Source organism: Gavia stellata, chromosome 9 (genome assembly GCF_030936135.1).
Source record: "Gavia stellata isolate bGavSte3 chromosome 9, bGavSte3.hap2, whole genome shotgun sequence".
Taxonomy (NCBI): Eukaryota; Metazoa; Chordata; class Aves; order Gaviiformes; family Gaviidae; genus Gavia; species Gavia stellata.
Window position 1 is genome coordinate 262934 of NC_082602.1, and position 19763 is coordinate 282696.

Consider the following 19763-nt stretch of genomic DNA (forward strand, 5'->3'; position numbering starts at 1 on the left):
GACTTGTTTGTATGCCAGAAACCTGCAGAAGCCAGGCAGGTCCACTGGTGCTGAGAGGTGAGACAACCAGTGCCTTGGCTGCAGCACATGTTCCTAGGGAACAAAGAAGCTATGGGCTGGGCCCAGGCCGATGGCAAGGAAGACAACGTGTTTTGCAGCATTGCTGTGGCTTTCACTAGATCTGCCAGTGCTCAGGCATCACCCTTCGCTTGTCTAATGAACTTCCACAGTAACTCTGTATGCCCCGAAAGTCTAGATCTTTACCACAGTCAGGTAAAAAAAGGAAGGGAGAAAAGGGTTTGCTCTAGACAGATTGACAATAGCCCTTGATCTGTTGGTGACAGATTTTTTTCTCCGTTGTTAAGGATGGAACCAACAAATCTGATGTGAATGAAACCAAATTATGAGAAGACCTTTACAGGCTTCTGGAACAGCCTGTTCTAAAAGGTAAGCTCCCAATGACTTCTCATTCTTGGTTTAAAACAGGCAGGTAGGACATTAGCTGAGAATGTGTTCCTCTGTGAGATAATGAAGGTGTCTCACATGCCCATCAGGAGATAAAAACTGATTCTTGCAATTTTTGCTAGGGCAAAGAGTAAAATTCTGGAGAAGTCGCTGACTTGGATTAGTGAACCAGAAATATTCTGTAACACACCTGCAAAATCCCACAGCTCAGAACATTACATCTCCATGAAAGGAACCAAAATGATGCCAGGCGTGCTTTGCCCAGGCACCCTCTCGTCAGGCATAAAAACCAGTGGGAAGCGAGCTTAGACTCTCCCAGATACCACCGGCGTGGAAAAGTTCTCCAGCCTTCCACACCTGCAGTGGGAATACACGTGTGGAATAGCCACCTGAATAAGGAAGGCCCTGTGTTATAACAGATAGCCCTAACATGCCAGTTCTTGGCAGCTTCATGGAAGAGAAAGCACAGAGTTGGCTTTTAAAAGCACTGTAAGTAAGCCAGGGAATCAACTGAAGATGTCTGGACCAGTTTATGATCTTTGTACCCTGCATCCTTCTTCCTTTTCCATAGTTTTCTTTCTTCTGTGTAAGGCGATGTTCAGCCGAACACCAGCTTTACGTAACAGGGTGCAGAGTACGAGCTGGGCATAGACAGGAGGATGCGGCAGAGGAAAAGGATATATGGCTAATAAAACAGAAAGGTGATGTAGAACAGCAGCGCTCTTTGTAGTGTGATAAGAACAACAGTTCCCAGACACTTAAGTGCCTCCAACAAAATATTTAAGAGACACCTGCAGCAACTGAAATTAGGCACTTTTTCCCTATATTAAATTTGTTAACTTAAGACTTCCCTTCCAACTTCTCTCAAACACACACACACTCACCAACTTCAGGTTCTTCTCAAGAATGTGCCATGTTGGTTCCATCACTTCAAACATCATGTAATACTGGATATTCTGTACAAAATTCAGCATCCGTTGCCGCAGTGTGAAAGCACCAGCAAACCTAGGGGAGAAATCACACCCACACAACTTAGAGCTAGCAAATGCCATGGAGAACTATCACCAGGCTTGCACAGTCAAGCAGAGCTAAATATTTCTGTCCTAGCAAATTCACTGCTGCAGTGTGAGAGGGATTACAAAGTTAATGCAAACCATCTCTGATTATTTTCCACATATTCAAATGGCTTTCCCTCAATTAGTAGAGTCAGAGTTTCGAACCTATCGTGGACTGGACAATTACTTCGTATGTTTGCTTATATTCAACTAAAATTTTAATATTAAATATTAAAGCAATTTTACTAGTGTAACTATCTAGTGAGACGTGCATTCGTTAGCAGGGCAAAATTTAACATGATAAATGGTTCATGTTTCTTTCCAGCCTTACTTGTTAAATGAACACTTAAAAATATTCTATGTCTTGCATCAATACGTTCAGGGGATTCAAATATTTAATCAAATCACCTGCTTCCTAGGGTACTTAATGCAATTTCACCTTAAAAATAGAATGGTGGGATTATGTAGAGGTTCTTTCTATGTTAATTTATGCAGGCTCTGTGATGGCAAACTAAGAACTTACTTTAGCAAACTGCGACAGGTCACCGGAGAGGTGGGGGATACCCACCCTAGGGGTTTTCAACCACGGCTGCCCTGTCCACTGCTGATCACAGTCGTCCTGTGAGCCAGAGGTTGGACTAGAGACCCTCACAGGTCTCTTCCGCTAACACCTCTACAACTACAGGAGAACCAGAGCTACAGTCGTGTTGGCTGAGGTCAGTGCCAAGGCAGCCGAGGTTACCTTGTCACAAGAAAGCGCCCTTGGCAAGGCAGAAGGTACTACCTCGCAGTGCTGGAGTCTGCCTCAGTCTCCGAACAGGCACCTCCAGCACCTGGAGTGCAGATCCAAAGATGAAAATCCACCCTCACAGACAGAACAAGATAGAATGATTTCCTGGGAAAACATCCCACCAACTTCACCTTATGCAATTTCTATCACACCAAAACCCCAAACATTAGCCAAGCTGTGTGAAGGTCACGAGTCCTTGCTAGTGGTCTGGCCAGAAGAGAAAGATGTTGGTTTTAAACTACTGGGGTCCTTACTAATCTTGCTGATGCTAAAGTAGCGACCAAGACAGTGTGTGCACAGATGTCCTCTGCTGTAACTGTTCAGTGTATAACGAGCTAATCCTAAAGACCATCTCTTCCTTTTCAAAACTTCATGCCAAGAAAGAGGAACGAGCCAAGCAGCACAAAGATTACTGAGCAGACACTTCCTACTGAAACCTAAATTGCTATATCTTGACCTCTCTCAGCCTGTAAGAAATTTGTAAGGATCTCTTCCACGTCAAAACGATCTGATTCATGTCACGACACATCTAACTAGCAAGAATGAAAACCAAAACTTCACCTCTGATCCAGCAGAAAAAAAAAGGCCGTACCACTTAGCTGAATGCAGGGAGAATTGCTTGGCCGTCTTATTGCTGATCCAAACGTTGCACAACTGTCTTTCCACATGTTTGCAATAGAACATGTGTCTGAAAAGCATCTGGTATCTTGTCAGTGCTTTCCTGGAAAGAAAGGAGAGACCCATCCAGATTAAGCCCTGTTCTGATTGACAGACTAAGCTGTGAAGGCTGAGGCTGCTCAAAGGCAAAGCGACTTTACACAATATGTTCCTTACGCCTTCAGACGCACACAGATCCGCACTGAAACAATTTGAACCAAAGAAAAAAGATCACATTTGTAACCATCCCAAAGAATTTCTCTCCAAGGAGTCCCTCCTCCGTATTTCCTGCCAGCGCGTACATCACCAGCCTCCTCCTTCAATTCCCTCGAGCCACCTGCAGAAAGGTCACTCACATAGATGCTGCGACGGGGGGCTGAAAGCCTGCGGTCATGTACCCGCTGCACTAAGACTGCTACAATCACCAAAACAATTGACCAGGATTCTCCAAAAAGATGAAGAAAAAGCTGTAACCAAGCTACAAGCAGCATTACCCCACCAGCGATGCACTGTCAGAAGCAGATGGGGATGCTTATTTATAGCTTCAGGGACTGGATTCAGGTCTGCATTCAGACACTTCAGTGTAGGTGTCTACAGAGCTCCAGTCGATACAGTTCGTGAAACCTTACCAAATAGTATTTTCACTTCTATGCCTACCATCAGAGCTAAAACACTCGATTGGAAAGAAAGAGACATAATTTCAAAAGCATCATGTCATTAGAAAAGTCTCACTGTGTCAAGTGACTTTTTAAAGGAGAAATTAAGGGAAAACTAATTGTTGGCATTTAACAATTCAACATCTGTCACCCTGTTCATGTAACACTGCTTGTCCCACTTGCCCTGGCTCACAGTAGCAGGTCTGCCAGTGTTTCTCCAGGGAAACAGAGGGCAAATCCTTGCGGAAAAATGAACCATTCCATCCCTCCTAACTCAATTACGTGCAAAATAGCTTGCTATAGCAATTCTAGCAACAGCCTGTATCCTTCTAGTTTGCAACCAGGGATACCAGCAAGTGCATTTTTTTCTGCTCTCCACATTGGAGAAATGCTTGATTCTTGCATGGAAACCCTCTTGTGAGAGTTCATATCCTCAGGGGAGATACTTCAGAAAGCCATGGACAAATGAAAACTGGGTGACCAGTCACAAGTAAAACCAGGGACCGGGCTGAGAAAGCATCCTTTGATTTATGTCTTCCCACCATTTAAAATGAAAGCTTGACTTTCCAAGCATGCCTTAGACATGGTCTAGTAGGGCTCTACTGAAGAGAAAATCCATATTCCGTAGCCTACAAGAGGAGCAAGCAGGGCTCAACAACCCCAAAGCATTCCCTACTAGTCAGCAACTTATAACGTCCCTTTAAAGGTACACAGTATTTTGCTGTGTGGAAATGTGCTTCAACCCCATGTAAAAGCCCCTGCCTTTTTTGCCTTCAGTGGATTGATACTTTACCTGTTTATAATAAGGGACAGAGGCCACTTAACAATGTAGTCAAAGGAAAATGCTTCCAGACCGCTGAGAGTGAGCTCTGTGGGATCTGCACTGATAATGGCCTTCTCCTGTTTCGTTTCTATGGCCAATACTCTCAAGAGCTGTGTAATGAGGTCATGGGGCATCAGGTCAATCTATAAAGGAAGAGCAGGAAAAAAATGAAGCCACAGGATACTCACAACTACTGTGTAGCAACAGACGTGTGGCAGAAGTGCAAATTATCGGAGTCGCTCTCAAGTCATCAGACCAACCTAGGAAGCAATAGTGAATGGTATGATCTGGACAGTGCAGCAACAGACACTGGAGCAGTGTCGCTGTAAACAACCGGCATACAACATACTACTCCGCTCATCGCTCTGCCTTGCCCTCAGGTTCTGTAAGGTCTATTCAGATCTCACACTCCCCAGGCACAGCCTCTGTGCTGCTTCACATCTGTAAAATACGCAATCGTTAATAAGCAGGACTTCTAAAGAGCTGTACTCCAAAGTGAGCACCCAAGCTGAGAGCATGAGAGACACACTACTGTTTCCACCTCGTCCTGAGGCCGCCCAAAAGCACCTCCTCCGTGTTCAGACACCAGCAAGAAAATGCAGTCCCTTGTCCAGGGTGGGTGCTTCCTGTTGCTAATATGGATGAAAGAGGATTTAATCCAGAGAAGGTCTACAGAAGGACAGTCATCAATTCTCTTTTCCTTCACTGTACGTTCAGCAGGTTCTAACGGGCACACAGATCTTCCCAAATCATGGCAGGCCTTCTGCTCAAATTCGATTATCTTCTGCGTACATACATTCTTACCTTTAAATCGTCCTTGAAAGGATCTGTGTTGGCTGTGCTCATTCGCAGGGCTAATTCAAGCAGAGCCTCTAGCCTCGTAGTTATGATGTCGTCTACAGGCTTCTTAAGTTCCTCTTCTGTGAGATCCATGAAGTGAACAAAAAAGTCCCCTTGATCCATCAGGAAATAGTGTTTTATAGATCTGCTCAAGAAAATGAAGGGACAATTGACTATGTTTTTTAAAGCCCAAGTTAATCCATATTAAACCTAAAGGAACAAAAGCAATCAATTCAACCAGCCTGCTGGGTTTGATCACAAAATGTTCCTCTTCATAGAGAACACACAGCCATAAATAACCCATTTGGAGACTAGTCTTTTATGCATGTCCCCTCCTCCCTTCCACCTCAGTCAGGATGCTTTCGTGCAGTCAGATCAGGGCTGCCGCTGTTCTTTTTTTCCTTGAAAAAATGCACCTTATTAAAAAAAACAACCCGTAAGCACTACATCGCTGGGCGAAGGCTCACAACTGCTATCCTGAACAACACCCCAACCTCCATGGCATGCAGATCCATCCAAGAGGCAGCTGCCAATTCAGAGCAGAATCTTGGACTCCTTTGAATGAACAAGTATCTGTGCTGATTTTTTAAGTACTCCAGGTACTTGCATTGATTTCTGCTATAGTAGGATGCATAAACTTTAATTTTCACTTGGCACCAGGGAGAGTTAACTGCAGCGGGCCAGGAGCTTGGAAATAGCTCAGAGGAGAGTTTGAGGATTAACTTAGAGCATGGCAAAAGATCACATATGATAACTGCAGTTTTCAGAGCAGAAATAGGACCAGCACAGCCTTAACACAATGTGGTTGCAGATTCCTGATCACTTTCAATTTGGGACGATGCTCAGCCCCTCTGTTTCCTGACTGTCATTACTCTCTCGAACCAAGAAAACTCCCCCAGTCATGAGGAAGTCGTGACAGCGTCAGTGGTTATCTGAGGACACAACAGAGAGGGGAGCAAGGTACTTAGTGCTGACTACACCCTAGAGCACAAACCCAAATCAAAACCTGACCTCATGCTGGTGACAATCCCACTTCAAGATCTGCCGAGGTTGTTGGTCCCTTCCAACCGACATTTCTGGGGTGGTGGAGAGAGAGAGTCAGTACTCCCACTTAACTGGGAGGTGGTTATCTGTCACAGGTCCCTAGGGTTTGATCACAACCATACCATTTCAGCCCTCAAAGCGCATACACGCACTGGAAGCTCAGTAGCTTCCTCCTCAATCAGCTGCCCCTGCACTTGCCCCCCAGCAGATTACCTATACACAGGACAGCTGCAGAATGATCTAGCAGAGAGCCTGTTTCCAAGATGAGGAGGTCACAGACATCAACCCCAGCTGGAAAGGCTGAGCAACACCTTAATCTGAAACTACATGGCGACAGACGGGCCCAACACAGGACATGTGCCACCAGAGCTTTGGAAGCCAGTGCTGTTTGAACAGTCCCATAAAGCAAAGGTGGCTTGGAGGGATGACAGTCCTTAGAAAGGCTAGGAAGAATCTCCTTAACAACTGGCAGGTTTCAGACAGCTCTCATAACCTTTCATGAAATAAAGCATGTTCTCCGGTGGTTTTCACAGGGGAGGAAGGCATGTATCAGTTTCAGAGTGAACCGTGGATCTTCAGGTCTTCCCACACCCTCTCTCAGCTGGAGCCGCAATGTTCCCAGGTCTGGAGCAGACACCTTTATTGCAGCTACAACTTTTTCACACCTAGCAAAAAGCAGGCACAAAGCAATCCCCCCTGGCCTGCTAGGCACATTCACTTCAGTTACCATTACTGCTCCAGCTTATGTCTCCCAATGGGCATCTTCTTGTGCGAGTCACTCGGCAGATTTGTCCCATGAAGCTCAGACCACTTTCTTTTGCACTGTGTCACTGGTTTGAAGCAGAACCTCTGATACCAGGTCTCAGCCCAATTACAAACTATCTTACAACCAGCTATCAACTGCGATTTCCTACCTATTTGTTGCTGTCTTGGCCTTCTGGATAGTTAAGATTCCTGGTTTTACCTTTTTCTGGAGATAGTAATAAACTAAAAGCTTGGTTCACACAAGGAAGCTGGAGTATGCATGCTAGAATGCACTTGCATTTGCTATCGACTGAACGTGTTACCAGAATCAAAATATAGGTTATTAAAATGAGCTTTAAAAAAGGACAAAGTTAAGAAAAACCCTGCACTGGAATTTGGGGCTAATACACTTACTCTATTCCAACTACCTGTGTTTGTATGAACAACAACCATGGCACATATTTGGTGAGATGCTTAATATCAAACTACTTCTTATTCAAATGAAACTCTTCTTGACCGTACCAGATGATATTAGGAAACTCCTTTCCTGAGTGGGAGTGACATTCAGCCGTGGTACAAGTCATGAGAGAGGTGGAGGATGTCCATACCTAAGGGTGGGTTTTGGGACTGAGCTAGGCAAAGCCATGGCTGCCCTGACCTAGTTTTGGCAACAGCCTTCCAAGGAAGTTGGACTAGAGACCCCCAGACATCCTTCCCACCCAACATTTCTATGATTCTACACTTTTTTCTTCAGGAAAAAACCCAAAATCTTATTTTTTCAACCCTGTCTAACAGAAATAGAGAGAACACATTAATAATATCCCAAGAAAAGAGAACTAACTTCAAAAACTTATGTTCACTATCAGAACCAATCTATTTAACATGTGTTTAGTAAGATAAATCAAACCTTAGGTGAGCCACCAGCTCTTTCTCCTCCATTAGGAAATCCAGAAGAACTTTGCTAGCATAGTTATATGCTTTTTCTATTTGTTCCACATATGCTCGCTCTTTTAAAGTATAGATGACCTCTTTAGCCACAGGGCAGGTAACATCACGTCCACATTCTCGCACAACATTTAAATATTTCCCTAGAAGTAAAAAGAAAGAATGACGCCTATTCATACCTACTGTACATCCAAAAGGGAAACTTTCAGACCACTACCTTCAAGCGGAAGATATGCTGTGAAATGTTTACATGAAGTTCTACTGAAAGCTGGAAAGAATTTAGAGACCTTTCAAAAGATGATAGAGAATTTTAAATGAGGCACCTGGTATCACGTTTAAGGAGAGATTTAGAAACGCTTTTGTTTCCCAGTGGTAGCAAAACGTCTCTGCAGATAGCCAGAAACTTTGAAGACCTAGCGCTGCACTTCAGAAGTAGCTTTTGGAGGGTTCTGTACTTATGGAAGAGAACAATGGTAGCCATCAGGTTGCATGCTTCATTTAAACACCCAAATTAAAACTCAGCGTGTTCAAACCTCAGTTGTCTAGCTCCATCTAGCTAGCTGCTAGAAAACTGTACCCATGAAACGGAGCAGTAAGACAGACAGCTCCCCTTGCTGCTGGACTCCTTCCCATGGGTTGTTTTATTTATAGGATTTGGGGTTCTTTTTAAATCTGATTCTTCTGTTCCTCTGAGAAGTTCAGCTGGACAACTCCATAAACTGGCAAAGCACGATGACATTTACTTTATCTTTATACAAAGAACGATAATGCTTGTCTCAAGATTCCTGTTACATCAGAAGCATATCTTTACCTACCTGTGCTTAGTATTTTGTCAGCCATTTTCTGCAAGAATGACGGTATCTGTTGCTGAACAACAGTATATCTTTGATCCCAATACTTGTCATTATAGTCCTCCTGAATCTTCTCCTTCTGCAGCTCATGTTCCTCCACCATGAACTCACTGAACAGTTAAAGCAGATGTTTAGAAGCAGGTAGTGGTACAATGAGGATTACTTTTTTTGACCTGTAAACTGGTAATACAATCTATCAGAAATAAGGTCTCATGAAAATACATTCCAATCAAGAACTGAAATTAGTCTGTATCTGTAGTAAGAGGAGAAGCATTATGCAGAGTGTTTCTGCTGATCTGCAACCAGTTATGACAGAAACAGAATTTTACAGGCTTTACAAACCAAGTCTAAGCATTATTTGGTTGTCAGTGTAGAGGTGAGGAAGCTGGCCTTCGTCTGCCTTCTCACCATCAGGAAGGCATTAATTTTAGCTATTTTAATTTGAGTTTTGCCTCCCTTAGGATTCTGAAAATGTGGGAAACAGAAATGATGCATGAACTATTAAACACAGCAAAATGCTTCAAATGAGAAGAAACTTCAGAGAGTGGTGTTAGCTCATATCAGATTAGCATATTAATGGGTTACATATGACATCAATTCACTGACTTATCACACTCGTGCCCCATGAGAAGAGGGCTCACCCCTGTCGTGAAGAGGATGAGGATGTGAGAGGAGAATACTTAAAGGGGGACAGGCATGGTAAGGTGGAATTTGAGTGGACTGCATATTTGAACTGCTGTTTTGTTGACTTTTGCATATAATTTCCTTGAATTTGGAAAAATAAAGCAAGTGAGAGTGTCTCTGACTGTATAACCACTGAATCCAACAAGAAATGAAGTTATAGTGCTACAGCAGCTCCCCTTCCTTGCAATGCTGCCAGGTCCAGGCCCCTAGGCTATGCAGACTCTACAGAGCAGAGGGATGGGTGCACTAAAAAAGTAGAAGCCAAAGACCCAAACAGTATTTCTTAACTTCTGCATTTATTTTTCATTCCTTAACTGTTCTTTACCTGTATGGATCGTTAATGATGCCTCGATATATCCACTTTTCCAGAATTTCAAAATAAGGCACGCTGGCTGCCTTGGTTAAATACAGGCACAGCTCCTGGGCCTGGCTGTCCCCCGTGTAATTGAAAGTCTTGTCATGGAGTAAACTCAGGGTTGATCCTCCCATACACTCACCTTTATCCACAGAAGTAGCTAAAATTTAAAAATATAGATATAAGAGACAAAGCTGACACAGATTAATTGCACAAGCTATGCTGTTAAACTTAATGAAGTTAGCAGTTGATTAGCTGACCACCCTAAGTCACAGATCTCCATGTCAGCTGTAGACCCCTCCTGTGAAGATGCAAGGCCATTCCACCACACAACCAAAAGCTTACACCCTGAAATGTCCTGAAAAGAAAACCCAAATGATCCACAATCTAAAAAAGCAAAACCCAAACCCAGCCCTCCAGGGAGGGCGAACTGAACTCAGGTAGACACAAGGTACATGGTGGCTTAGAGTCCAAAAGCATCCTACACCGAAGGGACCATTTATAAAGATCCACTTTCCAGGTGGTGATGGAAGAAACACACACTTCAGTGGCTTGCTTGAGAAACCTCTGATCTCAAAAGTACTTCTGTTCTCAACCGTAACACTGAGGTAGCCACACATACAGCTCAAACACCAGGATTTGGGTAGGTTGATAGTGAAATTCATACTTTGCGATCGCAAAAGGGACATAAGGACAGAGGAATACAGTACTGCTGTGAGTTTCAGATCGAAGTAAACCTTAATGTAGTTGGCTAAATGCTGTGTTCCAAAAAACTGAAAATGTCAGGAAACGTGAATACCAAGAGGGATCATCCAATTCCAGATTGTAAATAGAACAGATATTTATGTCCAGATAAATTATCTGGGCCGAGTAGAGAGAAATGTACAAATATTCTCACGCCAAAGACTTTAACCAAAATTATTGAGGTAACTGCATCTGTGACCAACAAACTCATGCAATGGCACAGGCTGGGACCAGCTGGCTGAGAAGCAGCGTTACAGAGAACAACCAGGGGGTCCTGGTGGACAACCAGATGATCGTGGGTCGGCAGCGTGTCTTTGCAGCGAAGAATGCCAACTGCACCCAGGGCTGCACTGCCAGTGATTATTCCCCTCTGCCCAGCACTGGTGAGGCCACACCTGCAGCACTGCGTTCAGTTTGGGGTCCCCAGAGGAGCCTCAGGGAGCTGAGAGAAGAAAAGATGAAGCTGGGAGTTGTTGAACATCATTCCTTCACTAGCCAACGGATGGTTCTAGAGGAGATGGTGTGAGATTCCTCTTGGAGGAGCACCGTGACAATATCAAAAGGGCAAAAGTTGCAAGAAGGGCAATTCCAGTTGGAGATACAGAAAGAAATGTTCACAAAAAGGGTGGTGAAGTCACAGGGAAAGGCCCAGAATGGTGGGGGATCTCCGTCACTGAGGATTGTCCCGACTCACCTGGACATGGCCCTGAGCAACCTGCTGTAGCTGTCAGCAAGAAAAACAGCAGAAACTTCCAGGGGTTCTTTCTGATTGAATCAGTTTGTGGTTATACACCCACATATAGCTGGAGAGGCATTTGGAAAGAAGCTGAGTAGAGACAGCAGCGGTGGAAACAGCTGATCCGAAGGGCATGGATTGTGAAGGTAAAAGGCATGGACTCACCTCATGACAGCTCTGAAGGGCAGATTCAGCCCTAGAGCCCACCGCTCTCAAAAAAGAGCTGTGCTCTGACACGTGCAATTCCCCATGGCTTTCTTCTTTAATATTACATACAATTAAAATGACATATGCCCTGCCTGTATTGCTACTCTGTACAGTGTTCAGAAGCCACTGTCAGGCACCTGTCAAAATGTAATGACTGTGTTTTTGAAACTTACCAAGCGAAGCAAGAATCTCCAGTGTCCTCATTGTGGGCTGGATATAAAACCAGAGTTTCTGCAGTGACAGAAGTCCCTGTCTCTGAAGATGTTCCAACTGGGTAATTAGTATCATGTATTCCTTGATTAGAGTCCGCATAGCAGCAGCCAGAGCATGATTTACCTGTCCATACTCGAAGGAAGACTTCTCCTCTATAAACCTGTAAAAAGCAAAATAGAAACTCTTTCAGACAAGGCACCTTCTATCATTTTCAGGAATTTTATCTTCAGGACACTGTACAAGCGCACGAGTAGATCGTGTGTTGGAAAGCGCACCAGTCTTCAGCTGGAGTTTCAGGTTCCGCATTTGCTCTGTGTCCCCCTGCCTATTTCTCATCACCACATTTCCTAGTACGGAAAGCTGTGGGAAGACATTTCCTCTCGAATTGCAGGGGAACTAGAATTATTTGCAAAACCACTATGTAAAAAGCGAGAGCCAGGATTTTCAAGGTGATTGTCTTTGCATAAGCAACAGATTAGAGGACAGGAAAAGATCTCAAAAGGACCCAGACATGTGGGGAAAGCACTGTTGCTAGCTGCTGACACCACATGGCACAGCAGGGATTCATCTGACCAGATTTAGATGGCTCCATATATGTTAGTGGAAAAAGACAGATGCTTCTGAACATAAGTCATATCATCTGGAAGGAGACGTAAAAGACATTGGACGAATCACATCCTAAAAATGCTGCTTTCTCTTTGCTGATCTTTTAGGGACTTTGAATCAAACGCAGACATCTACACAACAAACATCTGCTTATACTAAGACCGTTTAACAATTACTTAAGGTGGCTACCAGTAGGTTCTCCTGCTCGGAAGCGCACAAAGGTTGTCTCAGTCCTGGATGCCCAGAGGAGAGCAAAAAGCAGGCAACATGGAGAAATTCATAGCAGAGTGGGAAGAGACAAGCCAGAACAAGCAGACATATCCTATTTGCACTTTGCCTGAATGTACCCAGACCAAGTTTGGACATAGCGAAGGTGAGGTGAGTGAAAAAGTGAACTGGCAGCACAGAGGAGAAACCCAGCAAAAAGAAATGTAGCTAAAACCAATTCAAAGAAATTGTCATTCTTATTTTATAACCCCATAGGTTTAAATTAAGCTTGGAAGTTAACATCTACACAATGACAGATTCTCTATTCTACAACCTGATGCTCAAAGGAGAACATCCTCCTCTGACAAAAGTCAGCTTGGTACCTGGTGACAGCAGAGTAACTTGCCGCTACAGGAAGAATCCTGGTCACCAGCTCTTTGATGGACAAGTCCAAGTTTGGATCGACTGAAAACGCTCGGTTCTGCCTGCCTACAAGAGGCTGTGCTGTGATGTATCTTCCATCCACACCAATCAGAACGTAGAGCAAGTCCTCTACAATCATGGATTCTTGGGAGGCTAACGGCAAAGTACCTGTTTTCAAAGAGAAGACAAAAAAAGAACACAATCAGAACATGCCGTAGTACTACCTGATCGGATCATTTCAATCTAGTGCCTGAAACTTGAAAGGAAGACATACCACCATTCAAAGAGAACAAAGGAAGATCACACAAAGCTGAATCACAGAATCACAGGATGACGGGGGTTGGAAGTGACCTCTGGAGATCATCTAGTCCAACCCCCCCGCCAGAGCAGGGTCACCTACAGCAGGTTGCACAGGAATGCATCCAGGCAAGTTTTGAATATCTCCAGAGAAGGAGACTCCACAACCTCTCTGGGCAGCTCATTCCAGTGCTCTGCCACCCTCAAAGTAAAGAAGTTCCTCCTCATGTTTAGATGGAACTTCCTATGACCAAGCTTGTGCCCGTTACCTCTTGTCCTGTCATTGGGCACCACTGAAAAAAGACTGGCCCCATCCTCCTGGCACCCACCCCTGAAGTATTTATAGGCATTAATAAGATCTCTCCTCAGTCTTCTCTTCTCCAAGATACAGAGAAATAAAACTGACTTAGGGTCAACTCCAAAATCATCTACCTTGCTTTCCAGGAAAACAGAATCCTTTGCTCATTTATAGCTAAAGCAAATCAAGTAGACAGGGCTACACATCCGACAACTGTGGCCAAGAGAACATCACCCACAGCTTGTGCTGCTGATCCTTCCACACACAAGGGCTCGGTTACACTGGACCCGAGGAGCTGCAATCTTGTCAACAACTCCCCCAACCTCCCCTCCGCTGAAATATTCAAATATCAAGAAAACAGGTCAAATACAGACACAAAGAAATGCTAGCCCAGCAAATGCTGCGGGTGAACTGCAAACCGTAAGGTCTCTGAATGGTGCGGTCAACTACAAACCAGCTGCAAAGAACCATAAAGGACTCAACCTGAAATATAATCAAGTACATCAGAAGATCAGGGAAGAGAGGGGCTACAACACTAACTACTGCAAAGCTCATCTCATGAAACAAGGCAACAATCCCTCTCCATTTGCAGGACTGTATGTAAGAGAACAAATGGTTCTGAGCTTGCTAGGAACATACCCTCATAGCACATCTCAAAAGGCGCCAGCAGAAATGCCCTATTTAAGGGCACCTCCAAGAATTCGTGGCTTAGACAGGTGCACTCATCACTGGGTAAAAAACTGGCTGGATGGCCGAGCCCAGAGAGTTGTGGTGAATGGAGTCAAATCCAGTTGGCGGCCGGTCACAAGCGGAGTCCCCCAGGGCTCAGTTTTGGGACCGGTCTTGTTTAATATCTTTATTGACGATCTGGATGAGGGGATCGAGTGCACCCTCAGCAAGTTTGCAGATGACACCAAGTTGGGAGGGAGTGTTGATCTGCTGGAGGATGGGAAGGCTCTGCAGAGGGATCCGGACAGGCTGGATCGATGGGCTGAGGCCATTGTATGAGGTTCAATAAGGCCAAGTGCCGGGTCCTGCACTTTGGCCACAACAACCCCATGAAACACTACAGCCTTGGGGATGAGTGGCTGGAAAGCTGCCCCACAGAAAAGGACGTGGGGGTGTTTGTCGACAGCCGGCTGAATGAGAGTCAGCAGTGTGCCCAGGTGGCCAAGAAGGCCAATGACATCCTGGCCTGTATCAGAAATGGTGTGGCCAGCGGGAGTAGAGAGGTGATCGTGCCCCTGTACTCGGTGCTGGTGAGGCCGCACCTCGAATGCTGTGTTCAGTTTTGGGCCCCTTGCTCCAAGAAGGACGTTGAGGTGCTGGGGTGTGTCCAGAGAAGGACGATGAAGCTGGTGAGGGGTCCGGAGCACAAGTCTGATGAGGAGCGGCTGAGGGAGCTGGGGGTGTTCAGTCTGGAGAAGAGGAGGCTGAGGGGAGACCTTCTCGCTCTCTACAACTGCCTGAAAGGGGGTTGTGGTGAGGTGGGTGTTGGCCTCTTCTCCCAAGTGACGAGTGACAGGACAAGAGGAAATGGCCTCAAGTTGCGCCATGGGAGGTTTGTTTATACTGGATATTAGGAAAAATTTCTTTACTGAGAGAGTGGTGAGACACTGGAATAAGCTGCCCAGGGAAGTGGTGGAGTCCCCATCCCTGGAGGTGTTCAAGGAACGTGTGAACATGGCATTGTGGGACATGGTTTAATGGGCATGGTTGTATTTTTTGGTTGATGGTTGGACTTGATGATCTTACAGGTCTTTTCCAACCTTAGTGATTCTGTGATTCTGTGAATAAGCCTACTGTTTTCACGTCCCCCTTAGACACAGCCCAAATCCACATCAGGAAGAAGCTACAGGTTTCTTGTAGGAACCTCCACAGTTCTGGGGAACGGAAACGTGAGTCTCTAACTCAGCTGTTCTCTTCCAAAAAAAGTTCTTAAATCTAATTTATGAGTAAAAAACTATACCCAGCTCAGCCTAAAGCTAGAATACAACGGGGAGAGATTAGTCCCCTGCAGCTCTGGCGAGGTCTCTCTGACAGCAAATCAGGGAGGTTTTTATAGTCTTACTGGAGAGGATATTGAGCTGGGTGGATTGATGAATACTCCCCCATCAGGTACGACTACAGATTTTTCAGCTGAGAATGCAGATGTGATACTTGTAGAGTAGGATTTTATGGAGGCTGTGACTCAAGAGAGGAAAAGGACTGAGAAACTCAAAACAGATTAGATCCCATGGATCAACAGTGGGGCTGGAATTCAGCACAGGACTGTGAAGAAAATAAGTTTGGGGCTCTTTTTTTTTGAACCCTGCTCTTCATCTGCAGAGTGCAAGGAGCCAGGTTCTGCTTTCATCCTGAGTGTGATGAAATCTGAACAGCACTTCTGAACAAGTACAAAACATAAGAAATTAATACCATTTTCCCTGCGTATCACATACCTATCGGTACCGTTGTGTCAGTGCTTAAACTGGTGCCAATTAAGAAATCGCCAATAAGTGCAGGTCTCTCATACACCCAGGATGGAAATACTGGAATGGGCTGACCAGAATTCTTCTTGTTCTGTTTATCTCGGAGGATTTTTCGTGTAAGCTCAAGAGGCTGTTGGAAAAAGAGAGAGAGAGAAAGAAGGAAAAAAAAAGATCTTCAGAAGTCCAATAAATTTTGAATTTCAAGCAGAAATTGACTGTAAACAGACAACTTGAGAACAGAAAGTAGAATAGCTGATGCTTCAGTAGCATGGTGTAGGATTTGGTCTCCAATACCATCTAGTCTATTCGTCTCAATGCTGCAGAGGTGATTTTTTATACAGTTGGCCTTCTTTTTATTGGAGGGTACATCAAAAAACACCTCTCTGCACGCCTCCCCACCAGCCTGGGGGCTAAGACACACACAGGGGAGCAGAATGGGGACACGCACAACCACCAAGCAGCTTACTAGTTTGCAAAGTGCACCACATGAAAGACAGCAAACTCCTTCCAGAAGCAGTAAGCAGTAACGTCTTATTCAAGGAGCACTTGCAGATAGGCTAACGAACACCTCTGAACTCGGTTTCTGCACAGTACCCACTGAGTAGCTGCATGCCAAATGCAATCCAGATAATCCACCCACAGATAGCTGGAAAACAACGGAGTGTTTTACTCTGAATAAAAGTCAGCAAAGGAAGTGAGCTCTTAAAGACTAAAAAACTTTCCACCCCTGGCTCCGGGTCTCTGACGCTAAAATAAATGGAGTGCAAGATTAATCATCAGCTGGAGAGGCCTCTAAGATATACAACCTACATGAATATTTAGAGCCCCAAGCACACAAACATGGGGGACATGCTTATGAATGCCATTTCTCAAGCTCCACAGACGTGTATGTGAAATGGGATGTGCACTGGGTTATTTTATTTTATTTTCCTCTCATAGGACGTCTCAGAGGAGAGAGGAATTTGGGAAGGAAGCAAATGTACGTGTGAGCTTTGCATCTTAAAGAATGGCACTCTTACATGTGAGAGGTAGTTGATGCACACTGCGCCTGGCCCCGGCCATTTTTTATATTCTCAGAGCTGCCCAGTGCTGGATCTTAAAATCCTTCAAACAAGCATCAGCTGTGGACCACTCCTCCAAGCAGCACCATTTCTGGGCACATTTGCTGCAGCCTCGCCGCTGGCGTAACGCCGGTACAATGTTTTCAGGTCAGAAAGGCACCCCAAAGTAACACCACATTCCTACTTGTACTGTATATGTGTGATCTGCTGGAAGGACCTAAATTTCCTCCACTCCCCTAATAGAAACAGGACTCTCGTAGGAGGGTATGGAGAAGGATGAAGTGTCAAGTAAGCTGCCAGGAAGTCAAAGGATGACTAAACTTCACATAAAATTGCAGATCTCAGTGTAGGACTGAGTCCTTCACATGGGTGAACAACTTGAACTCCTTTATAAATCTTAAACCCATCCAGTGAGAAAATACTCCTCTGTTGAAGTAGCATATAGTAGTTTACTTGCTCGTCACAATCTGGACACACAGACATTGGCTAAAAGATCAAAACATCATGTGCACTTTCTGTATCATCTTGTGCTCCAGGTCATTAAAGGAAGACCTGGAATGGAAGATCTCCCTGTAGCACTGGCCCTATGCAACATGCCTGTATCAACAAGCTTCTGCTTAGGAGAATGGCAGCCGTCATTACGTCTTCCCAAATGGCAGGGAGGAATGAGTTGGGAAAAAAGCTCCACAAACCATGGACCTCACCATCACAATGTCTCCATGAACCATGCTTACTTATGAGAGAGCAGACTAAGAAAGTATCTAAGTCCAAAAGCTTCTGAGGCATTGTGCTAAGTACGGGAGATGATACAGCCTAACAGAGCCAGGTAAGATCTCAACAGCACACGTGGATGGAAGACAGTACTATAAAATAGAGCTAGTTCAGTGAGATGGACTATATGAAAGTTGCAGCTTGGAAATTCAGAGACATGAAGTAATTCCTGTCTCCCATTGCCAAAATGAAATCAGATCATAGGCTCACAGAATGGTTTGGGTTGGAAGGGACCTTTAAAGATCATCCAGTCCAACTCGCCTGCCGTGGACAGGGACACCTCTTACTGGATCAGGTTGCTCAAAGCCCTGTCCAACCTGACTTTGAACACTGCCAGGGATGGAGCATCCCATCCAAACCTACCCTCTTTCTGTTTAAAACCATTGCCCCTTGTCCTGTCACTACAGGCCCTGGAAAAAAGTCTTACTCTGCCTTTCTTACAAGCCCCCTTTATATACTGAAAGGCCGCAGAAAGGTCTCCTCGGAGCCTTCGCGTCTCCAGGCTGAACAAACCTAACTCTCTCAGCCTCTCTCCATAGGAGAGGTGTTCCAGCCCTCGGATCATTTTCATGGCCTCTTCTGAACCCACTCTAACAGGTCCACGTCTTTCTTACACTGGGGACCCCACAGCTGGATGCAGTACTCCAGATAGGGTGTCACGAGGATGGAGTAGAGGGGGAGAATCACCTCCCTCGACCTGCTGCCCACGCTTCTTGTGATGCAGCCCAGGATACGCTTAGCTTTCTGGGCTGCAAGCGCACATTGCCGGCTCACATCCAATTGTTTTTTCACCAGTATCCCCAAGTCCTTCTCCACAGGGCTCTTCTCCATCCCTTCATCCCCCAGTCTGTACTGATAGTGCGGACTGCCCCGACCCAGGTGCAGGACCTTGCACTTGGCCTTGCTGAACGTCATGAGGTTCACATGGGCCCACTCCTCCAGCCTTTCAAGGTCCCTCTGGATGGCATCCCTTCCCTCCAGCGTATCGACTGCACCACACAGCTTGGTGTCATCTGCAAACTTGCTGAGGGTGCACTCAATCCCACTAGGTATGTCATTGATGAAGATATTAAATAGTACTGGTCCCAATACAGACCCTCAAGGGACACCACTTGTTACTGGTTTCCATTTGGACATTGAGCCACTGACCGTAACTCTTTGGATGCGGCCATCCAGCCAATTCCTTATCCATCTAGTAGTCTCCTTTCCTTCTTGGCCCTGGAAAATACCTATTGTAAAATTCTCCACTTCCATACTATACAAGAAAAAGCCAAATAGCTGCCAGAGCCTGAGGGAAGTCTCTGAAATGAGATGAGCTCACGGCACTGTGAGGGAGCATGCTGGCACCTCTGTCCCTGTGAGCTCACAGCCTGTGGGCTGGTGGGTGCCTGGAGTAAGGGTGTGGGCTGTGGCATCTGTCCCTAATAAAAAGGTAGGGACTGAGATCTATTCCTTATAGCGATCGTGAACAGGAGCAGCCAGAACCCCTGAAACAAAACACAGAACCTTCTTCGTTGAGGGACTGGTTCTTCTTCACTAGTGATTCTCTGGGATGACAAGAGGCAACGAGCTTCTGTTGGAGTTCAACCAGCTCTAGTGTGAATTTCTTAACTGGCAGAGTTCAAAAAAGTTGACACGGTTTTGGGTATAAAGGACACATCTACCTGAAAGGGAACATGTAACTTTTACCACCTCGATGATTCTTGGGCCAAAACTGGTCCAAGAAGCAAGTCCAATCACTGAAAGATCCCTGGATGATCTCTCTGACAGTGCCAAGTAATCGCAGGGCAGATGGCACACCACTTCTGGCACCGGTGACT

General features: G+C 45.2%; 1 protein-coding gene across 1 annotated transcript in view; it reads right to left on the bottom strand.

Moving 5' to 3' along the window:
* Positions 1 to 19763, bottom strand: part of TUBGCP2 (tubulin gamma complex component 2) — a 36798-nt gene that overhangs the window by 11640 nt on the left and 5395 nt on the right. The window contains exons 4-13 of the mRNA XM_059821162.1: positions 16082 to 16241; positions 13006 to 13213; positions 11770 to 11969; positions 9880 to 10069; positions 8835 to 8980; positions 7982 to 8162; positions 5251 to 5431; positions 4417 to 4589; positions 2903 to 3031; positions 1350 to 1470 (exon numbers count right to left, since the gene is read on the bottom strand). Coding sequence (XP_059677145.1) covers positions 1350 to 1470; positions 2903 to 3031; positions 4417 to 4589; positions 5251 to 5431; positions 7982 to 8162; positions 8835 to 8980; positions 9880 to 10069; positions 11770 to 11969; positions 13006 to 13213; positions 16082 to 16241 — 1689 coding nt within the window. The remainder of the gene's footprint in view (positions 1 to 1349; positions 1471 to 2902; positions 3032 to 4416; positions 4590 to 5250; positions 5432 to 7981; positions 8163 to 8834; positions 8981 to 9879; positions 10070 to 11769; positions 11970 to 13005; positions 13214 to 16081; positions 16242 to 19763) is intronic.